At 40.5% G+C, this 9815-nt stretch overlaps 1 protein-coding gene across 7 annotated transcripts in view; it reads left to right on the top strand.

The window, feature by feature from the left end:
- Positions 1–308: 308 nt before the first annotated feature.
- The window catches only part of NOSTRIN (nitric oxide synthase trafficking), a 68750-nt gene continuing 59243 nt past the window's right edge, over positions 309–9815 (top strand). Inside the window, exons 1-3 of one of the 7 annotated variants that reach the window (XR_010944401.1) lie at positions 309–508; positions 7712–7873; positions 9454–9539. Coding sequence is in view for 5 of the 7 variants with exons in the window: in XM_067741635.1 (XP_067597736.1) it covers positions 7760–7873; positions 9454–9539 (200 nt within the window). In the remaining 2 variants the exon portion in view is untranslated. The remainder of the gene's footprint in view (positions 509–7711; positions 7874–9453; positions 9540–9815) is intronic. The other 6 variants (XR_010944400.1, XM_067741635.1, XM_067741634.1 and 3 more) reach the window with 6 other exon arrangements.

Below are 9815 nucleotides of genomic sequence, written 5' to 3'. Positions count from 1 at the left end.
TGTCTACTATCTCTAGGAATTAGCTAACCCTGGAAGGAGCAGTCCCTCCTCCCCAACCCAAAAGACCGCAGTGTGTCACAACAACTGAAAATACAGAAAATAAAAACAAGATGCATATGGCAAGCTGAGAGAATCCCTCTACTCTCAGCCCTGAGTGACTGAGTTACCAGGAATGCTTTATAACCTCTGGGATTTCTTTCAAGGCCAGGCAGTTCAGGACACAGTATTCTGACCCCCTAAGTATTTACAGGAGTCATTCTCACCATCTCACTCCAGCTCTCTTGACCCGGAGCCATTCTTTGCTTTTTCAGAAAACAAACAGGATTAAAGTCCAGGGCTGGGACTTCCTCCTTGGGGTGTTTGACAAGGACTGACGTACTCTAGGCCCTTTGAATCCCGGAAGCCCAGGACACACCCAACCTTTGGTGCAGCATCCTGTATGCCGGAGCATAGCTAAAAGGACTGAAGCAAACATCTCACCATGAGGGACCCACTGACAGATTGTTCGGTGAGTAGTAGTGGTTTGCCTGTGTGTGAGAGGGCGGCTGAGGAGTAGATTTATGTATTAATGGATTTGAACTTAAGAAATTTGGGACACTCAGAAGCCAAACATGTTTAGATATTGGCACTGGTACAAAAGTCTGTGGTTTTTCTTTGGTTCAATTTAAAACAGAGCTCTTTCTAGCAAATGACAGGGCAGGTAATTGTCATCTTTTATTCTCACATGCTTGAAAAAACTTTGAGTGTATGTAGCATTATATTTGCATGCAGATGGTGGCTGTTTGGGAAACATTCTTCAAATGTATGCCAGTGGTGCCAATATCGTGCATACTGTAGACACACAAATGTGCAGAATATCTGCAGCTAGTTTGGGGCTCTGGGAATGAAGTCAGGATGCAAGGGTTTTGCGTATTTTCCCATATCATTTAGAGCCCAGAACTGCAAGGGCCGAGGGAGGAAGTACAGGCTCCGCGCTCTGTCCGCCCTGCGGTGGTCCTCGGACACGTTTACCAGCGTGTTTGTTTCAATCCTGGGAGCGTACCAAAAATAGAAGTGTGGTCAAGTTGTGAGGTCGTTAGCCGCAAGAGCAGAGATGTAATTTAGGAAATGAGGAGCAATTAAAATGGAGGGGGGAGGAAATAAAGTAATCAAAGATTGTCAGTGTGTTATCCCAAGAAATGGTGCCAAAAAACTAAAACTGGTGACATCAGAAGCAAGGGGTTGCATTCATCCTTCAAGTATTTTATTAACAACAAACAAACAAACAAAAAATGTGGAGAAGCAGATAAACAGGGGCTGCCATAAACCCATAAAGAAAAAGATCAACAGAGAATTATTAGTTTCGTTTGTGTTTATTCAGTGGATGTGGAAAGCACAGGCTTAGCAAAGATGAAACTGTATCCACCATCCCGCAGAATGAGTTCGGGAATCAGACGAGCTAAATGAGATAAAGTCATGGTGGCTAGTGATATTAATAATGACAGCGTAGTAGCAGGCTCTGCCTACTTTTACTTTTTAAAAACACAATAGTCTCAGAGGCAAAAAATATACAAATCAATTTTCACTGCAAAGTAAAGGAGCTGTTACAGTGGGGGATTCCTGGACTGAATGTCAATATTATGACATAGTCTGAGTGTGTTTCGTGTTTGGTAATTGCAATCATTGTTGCTTTTGTTGTGGTCATCCATTTACAATGCTTGGTGTCAGTTTATTTATGTCTTGTCTTGTAAAAAAAAAAAAAAAAGTCTGCCTGCCGCAACTAAGACCTGGTGCAACCTAAATAAATAAATATTTTTAAAAATGGTAAAAAAAAAAAACCACACACAATAGTCACATGTGTCTAAGGTAAAAAGAAATTCCAACAATATGGTTGTATACAGATTTTAAGGGCAAAGCCTCCTCCATTTGATTTCCTCCACCCCAATCTTATCTCTATTGGTAAGCTAACAGATAACTTTTCAAAAAGTCTTTTCTCATTTATGTATTTGTTTATTTTTCACTCCTTGCATGTGCTCCCTTACCAAAATGTTGACTCCTCTCCTTTCTCCTGATAGGTTAGCGATAATGTTTTTGTATAGGGTGGGTGAGTGGGACGGGGATGGGATAAGTGGAAGCAAAACCTTGGCACCAACGGTCACCAAAGAAGAAATCAAGACCAAGGGAAGAGTGAGATAGTGGAGAGGAAAACTGAAGCCAGGATAAGTTAAAACAAAAACAGAAACTAAAAACCAAAAGCCTAATATCCCTTTCTAAGGCTGACTTCAGACCTGGACCTAGGAGAAATACTTCCTTTGAGCAGCTCCCAAGACAACCCATCACCATATCTCTACGTCAGCTTAATGCGCCCTCCGTGACATGTGGAGCCCTTTTCCCTGTGCTTAACTATTGCCCCAAGGACTCCTGTCCTTGTCCCCAAACTTGAAAGTCATCTTTCTGGGCCCACTGCCACCAAACGTAGTCGAGAGCGGGAAGATATTCCTTCAGCCAGGGTTTCTGAATCCTCTGAAGTCACAGAATCTTTATTTATTTGCAATTGTTTCATCTTCAGCAAGTGTTCAAGTTGATTTCCTGGTGCAGTCCTAGTTTGCGCTTGGGCAACAAGGCTGTGTGAAGATGAGGCTGCAATTTGGCAACAGAATAAAACAAGGGAGTGGACTGCAAAAGAATGCTTCATGAAACAGGTAGTTTCATGAAGAAACCAAAAAGAACGCAAAGCTTTAACTTTCTGCAAAATATTCCATTTCATGAGTCCCTAGGGTTACACGGAACACAACTAATTCATCAAGCCTTAGCTTAGCTACAGTTCTTAATTTGGTCTACCCCAGCGGATCCACATATGGAAACAGTGGTTTGTGTGACCTTCAATGGGAAAAGCATGACCTATTTATTTGTGTTAGTTTCTAACTGCAATTTAGAATTTCCTCCAATTTTGGATATAAGCAGCAAGCCCTAGTACAACTGCAGCATCTGTGACTTTGTATATTTTTATATAACATTACATTTGTTTACAGATATCTAGAAATACTATTTACTCACACTCAGTGTGACTTAGAAATTTGGGTAAATCTTAAGACTCATTATTTAGTATGTTAATTAAAAAGCATATAAAATATGATTTAAAATTATATTTTATAAAACACATATCAATGTAATTAGTTTCCTTTATAATCCTGTTATTTTGTTTTATGCATTTGAAAATATTTTTCTGAGTAAAATACGTCTCACCAGACTCCAGAAAAAATTTAAAAACCTCTTCTTTTATGTCATGCTCCAATGAGTAAGATAAGCTGATAGCTGGGCCATTCTACCTCAAAGAACTGGGTTAGTGTCTATGCACAAATTATCAGTCACCAGGGTAGCACACAAGATTGCTTGAATGCTGTGTAGGACTTTTAACTAATCTCGAGAAAGTCAGAACTTATTTGAAGGAGATTTTTTTAAGTTCTCTTTTTGAAAAAGAGAAGAATTGGCTCTGGGCCCTGATGCCTCAATGCCTGTGAGCTTAGCTTCTAATCCTCAAAATATGCCAAAGGAAATCATTTACAAATCCATGTGCAAGGAAACAGGATCAGATCATCTCCAAATGAAATAATCTAATCATTAAAAAAAAAAAATAGCACCTTCCTAAGAAACAACGCCATAGAAATCAAGGGCAAATAATTAACTATAAGCAAGGTTTTCCTTTTACTCACTCCTTCAGTATCCAGGTAGGGAGCTGTCAAAGCAGGCTTCCCTGGGTCCACATAGTCAGCCTCTTCTCTTAACTTCATCAGCTGTCGAAACAGTACTGTGGGGCTGCTCCTTCAGCCTGGTTCAGACGCCAACCTGAGCATCCCATTTCAGTGGCTCAGCCTGGGTCTGAAGATATTAACTGGCACTAATATAAAAGATGCTGGGGCAATGGTCCATGGCTCCTGAGGGGTTCTGGGACACTGCAGAGATAAGGAGGCAGCTTGGGTCTGGCTTGGATGCCGGCCCACAGCATCCCCAGTGTGCATCTGTGAGATGTGTGATGTACCATTTCACATTTTGTGGGCCTCTGTTTCCTCATCTGTAAAGTAAGAGGGGGAGAGGATGAAGTAGACTATGTTCTTTAATGTATCTCACAATCTATGACAGCCTGCCATGGAGATTCTAAATATTACCTAGGTGCCTAATAAATACAATTTCTTAGTTTACAAAAGCAGTACTTAGAAATAGTACACCACATGAAATCAGTAGCACAGGGCCTGGCATGTGAAAGGCATCCAACAAAAGCTTATTTGATTAACATTAAGTAGAATATCATGGTTTGTTTAACACTATGAGGGTCATCATTACTCCCTGCCCACCAAAAAAAAAAAAAGCAAACTTTTCATACTTGCACCTAGAATGAAAATGGATTTTTCTAGAGTAATTGAATTTAACCTTCTTAATCATTCAGGTCATGGAAAGTCAGAAAGAGCAGCTAGGCCAAGGTTGATAAAGTGAATTTTTTGTTGTTCACAAGACCTCTGTCTAATCATTTCATGTGCCAATTGCCTAGGTTACTAAGTTTTTTCGTAACGATAATATTTATCTGACAGAATTTGCTTATAAGTGCTGGGCAGAAGCATTTTCTTAATGGCAGAATGGGACATCTCTGTGTACATTAGTTATCTACCTGAAGGGATTTTTAGATTCTCAGAAAGATCCCACATATTTCTCCACCAGCCTGCAATCCCTTTATCAGGGAACAAAAAAACATGTCGTTTTTTCCTGGTACTTAATGACGTTATGGAAAAGCAGCATGTCAGTATAAATTCAAATGGAGATGTAAGATCAACAGTAGGTTCTTTCCTGGAATGAATATTTGGTAGGGGGTGGGGTATTCAAAAGCTCAATAAGTGGGAAAAAAACCAGGAAAAATTCATCTTCCACGACTCTGAGTAGAGCAAAGCCTTCTGTGCTGGTTGATGACATTGGCGAGCGATCTGCCCTGCTCATAATACTGAAAGGTAATACCACTCTGAGTACACTTAGTGTGATTATACTGATTAGCTCTTTATAAATATACTTATTTCTAATAGATTCTCTAGTTGATTTGCTCACTTAACATTTCTAATCACAGTTCTGTCTCTAACTAATGAGGTTATCTTTTGCTGTTACGGCCTTAACTATAAAATAAGAGGATTGGACTTTAGTGGTTTCCAAACTGTGCTGCATGGAATCCCTTCAGAGCCCCTGTGCTGGGTGAGAGTGGGGTGGGGAAGAAAGATGGGAGAGGAGAAGGAGAGCCAAAGCCAAGGTCAAGAGACTTCATCCCCTCAAAGCAGATAAGTTCTAAGATTTTCTGATTACACACACACACACACACACACACACACACACACACACACTGGATGAGATGGTCTCTGGGGTCTGCTTTGATGTTTATGCAAGTCTGCTTTTGCAAGACAGCTTTTGTCTTCAAGTCTGAGTAGATGGCACAAGATGAAAGGTACAGAATCATTGCATCAAAAAAGGGGTTATGCTGAAATAATGGAACCATTCTTAGTCACTCTTTTATTTATTGATATCACCTTTACCTCAGTCTGGATCAGGGTTTGTCATGGAGTGTCCAGTACATTATATGTAGAGTCAACGATAAAGATTCTCCCCATTGCTGTAATAAGCAGAACGTCCCACTCTTATCTGATCATTGAGTTAACAACAACATAATGTATCGAAGAACTTCCTGACTTGTGTGTACCTGGGCACACAAGGGCCCAGGGGTCTGGGGGATGAGTTACAGGGGGGGTGTAGCTGGGGGGCTGAGCTCATGGGCCAGTTGCCTCTACCTTGAACAAATTTGTCCATTTACCACATTGTTTCAGTACAAATATCATTTTCCATGTATATCATGATGTGAAAAAATTAGGAAGTTAGAAAGTACTAGCATATTAAATGACAGGAAAATCCTTCCAAAATCCAAAACTGGGAGCCCCAGGGGCAACTGATGCCATAAGATGTGCTTCTTGCTTAAAAAAGATTCTTGCTTAAAAAGTTGAATCTGAATACCTTAGGGAAAGACAGGTGGTCTCCATACTGCCACAGCTCACCCACTCTCCTCTAAAAGCAACCGAGTTTTGAATCATTGGTTTATAAACTTTCCAGGCTTTCTGGCTTCCTAGAACTAGTCCTGTGGAGATAGTATTTTAAGAATGTGTCTTGGAGAGTTTTGATGGCTTGATAAGTTCGGGAAATGCAGTAGCCCCTGCAGCCCCAGGACAGGGAAAAATTCTCAACTAGTTCTGCTCATTTCCACTTTGGTTAGGAGCAAGTTTTCCCCTACCTTCCTCATCCTCATACATGGTATCTGAGGCACCCTATTCTTTCCCCAGGACTATTGGATGCAAATCGCCTCTTCTGGTGATGGTGGGCTGATGGGGGTCCGCGTCCTAAGACAGCTCATCTCAGAGTCCCTTCCCTCCCCTCCTAGTTTTCCTGATGGGAGTTTCTTCTCTCTGCTGCTCGGAAGGCATCCTTCCATCCAACTCTCTGCTTTATCTTCTCCCAGCCCCAGCCTTAAGTGTTTGAGAACAGAAAAATTCACTTTGCAAGCATGTATCCAAATCTTTCTCTCCTGCACGTGGCCCCCTGATGTTTTTGTTTGGTCTTTGTTTCTGTTTTGGTGTAACCTGGAGAGAGAAACAGGTAAGACACTATTTTAAAAGATAGCTTAATAGTGTGTAATACTGTGAGATATTTCTAAGTAAATAAGAATGCTACAGGACCTATAAAGAAAACCATAAAATTTTATTGAACATGAAATAAGATTTGAACAAATGAAAAGACTTACTATGCCCGTGAGTGGGAAGTCCAAATACCATAAAAAAGTTAATTTCCTCAAATTGAGATATATAGATGTAATGCGATTCCACTTAGGATCTCAACAGGGATTTTTTAAATTGTAATTAGATAAATGTTGATACAGAAGAACAAATGTGCAAAAATAGTCAAAGAAATTATTAAAAGGAAAAATTGTTATTTAAAAAGAGCAGAAGCAAAGTGTCAATATCTCTGTAACTTTGGTAGTGAGAATATAATGTGTATCATAATTATTGTTTGTATCATTCTTATTTATAAAACATAAAAATGTTTCATAATTTAAAATAAAAAGTTAAAAGACTGTATGAGTTAGAACTATGTTTACCTGCATATTTAGAAAACCCAAAATAAAAGTGGCTTTTAAAAAAGCCTACTGTTATATTTCTCTCATACATAAACTAAGTCCAAAAGTAGAGAGTTGGGGGCTTCTGTGGTGGCCCCCAGGGCATCAGGGACCCAGGCTCCTTCTCGCTTTCTGATCTAAGATCTTAGCATGTGGCATCCATCCTCAAGATCACCTTACGGCATCAGCTGTCATTTTAAGTCCAGGTTTCAGGAGAAAGGAGGAAGGAATTTTCACTAAAACCCAACACAAAACTTTCACCCATACCTCTTTGGGAAGCACTTAGTCACATGGCTACTACAGCTACGGGTGAGAGGGGCTGAGAAATGACTTTATTCCAAGGGCATGTGCCTGCCCAACATGTCTCTATTTTCTTCTCATGATACCTACGTGTGTTTTATTGGATGTTATTTGGTGTTATGGGAAGAAAATGAAAGCCTTAAGGGACAATTTAGTGAAAGTGTTTAGGTAACAAAGGAATAAACAAAAAAGCTAAACAATTTAAAAATGCTTACCAAACTCTTCCATTGTACTTGTAAGGGGAGGAAGGAGGCCTGAAAGTATCACATCATTCATAGATGACAACTTATGTTTGTGGAAATAAAAATGAGAAAGCTTGGTTGCCCAATAGTGATTTTACTCTCATGGCTTAGAGGAGAATCATTTCTTCATGACGGAGGCTGCACTTGGATTGCACTACAGGTATGTTTTGCTTGCTCGGCAAAGAGTTGAAAATTTTGTGAATTGTTTGCTGCAAAATTTTAAAAGTTATGTTTCAGATACCAATCCTCATTTCAGCTTTTTTGCACAAAAAAACCTGGTCCATGATCCAGAGTTGTTGTGGCAGCTGTCTCTCCAGTTCACTGTCCCCGCCCTGCGCCTCCCTCATCCAGGTGCCTATAGGCACCGAATTTTTGCAAACCTTGCTTTAGGAGTTAACAATGTCCTTCTAAAGAGCTTTGCCCTCTCACAGTTGTTTTTGTGTCCCAGCCAGTTTCAGTGAAGCTGTTTGCTCCTATTGTGTGTCTACCAAATCCTGTCATGGCTTTCTGTGTTAAATTCAGGGGAAAGTTAAACTACTGCATAAAGAGGAAAAGATTTGGTATCTATAGGATTATGTTTCTACGTCCTAGGTATTGGTTGGTTCCACCCCTGAAGGTAGGGACCTGGCTTAGGTCATTTCTTTAGGTCTTTCTACCTCTGTGCCCTATGTCCTCTTTGCTACTCTGCTAGCTGCTTACTCCAGGTGCTATAGCTGAAAGGTTGCCTCAGCTCTGAGGATTCATATAATGGGAACATGCCTGCCCTATAGTAGGTGCTCAGGAAGTGTGAGTTTCCCTCCCTTTCCCCTTCTCAACAAGTGACCAGCACCATGCCCGAGACATTGGAGGGTTGGAAGAGGCTGGCTCATTGTATGAACAAAGAGCCACCACACGGCACTCAGTCTACGCAGAAGTTGCGTCCTCTTGTGTACAATCTTATTTTGAAAAATGTGATGGGCTATCGCATCTCCCAGATGGAGACGTTGAGACAGTGTGTTTGAGACTTGATCACCTCACTCATCCACTCTGTGTCAGGGGAGCAGCAGAATCAATTTTCACTTGCCCTCTCCACCTGGGCACTTAAAATCTATTGTCATCAATGTCTAGCCTTACCAATACAATTTTCGGAATAACATTGTGGAGTTCGAAGTCACATGACAAAATCTTTTGACTGATTTTTGTGTCTACAGGCTAAATTCATATATAGATACATTTATAAGGTTTGGTTCAACCAAAATGTTCAACTCATTATTATAACATTCTCATTACTAGAGTTAAATGAGACATAGAGGGGCCTTGGAGAAATTTTATTACCAAATTATTCACTTACATTTTCTATCTCAGCCAAGAAGTATTCACTTTAATGGTTCAGGGTTTGTCATGAGGTCCAGGGATAGTATTTTGGAATTTGTGGGGAATATGCAGTGTATTTCAGAATGTACTTTTAGCCTTCCTGGGAATAATAGGGGTGACAGGAATCCAAATGCACCCCACTGTTGAACTGTTTGCATTTGGCCTAGGAAGAGACAGGTAGACCAGCTTTATTTTTAAAAAGTTCTCCAGGATCTTTCACATCCACGCAGAAGAGACTTCATCTTTATTTTAAGAACTCACCCAAAAGGTGTGCATTCTGTAACTGCGTGATCATTTACAATGACAGTCATCATTACAGCACTGTTCTGAATTTATAGGAGTTCCGTCTTTGGAAGTGCTCATAAACCTTCTGTGCATCTTTTTCAGTATAATAAAGTATACAAGAACCTAAAGGAGTTTTCTCAAAATGGAGAAGATTTCTGCAAGCAGATCACATCCATTCTTCAGCAAAGGTACAAAATGCATGTTTGCACGAAGCAGTTCTTCCTCTTTAGTTGCAGCAAGCGATATAAGTGGAGGAGTGATTACAGCTGTCCTACTTTCCAGAACACAGCGTTATATTTTGGTACTTGAGAAATTGCTTTGAAGAGTGATTCTCTGTTATTGCACATTTATCATTGGGGCACCATAAGAATCAGGAAACAGGGCTTCCCTGGTGGCGCAGTGGTTGGGAGTCCGCCTGCCGATGCAGGGGACACGGGTTCGTGCCCCGGTCCGGGAAGATCCCA

Source organism: Pseudorca crassidens, chromosome 6 (assembly GCF_039906515.1).
Source record: "Pseudorca crassidens isolate mPseCra1 chromosome 6, mPseCra1.hap1, whole genome shotgun sequence".
NCBI classification, from domain to species: Eukaryota; Metazoa; Chordata; class Mammalia; order Artiodactyla; family Delphinidae; genus Pseudorca; species Pseudorca crassidens.
Note: the sequence above shows the minus strand (reverse complement) of the source record. Positions and strands in the feature narration are given on the sequence as shown.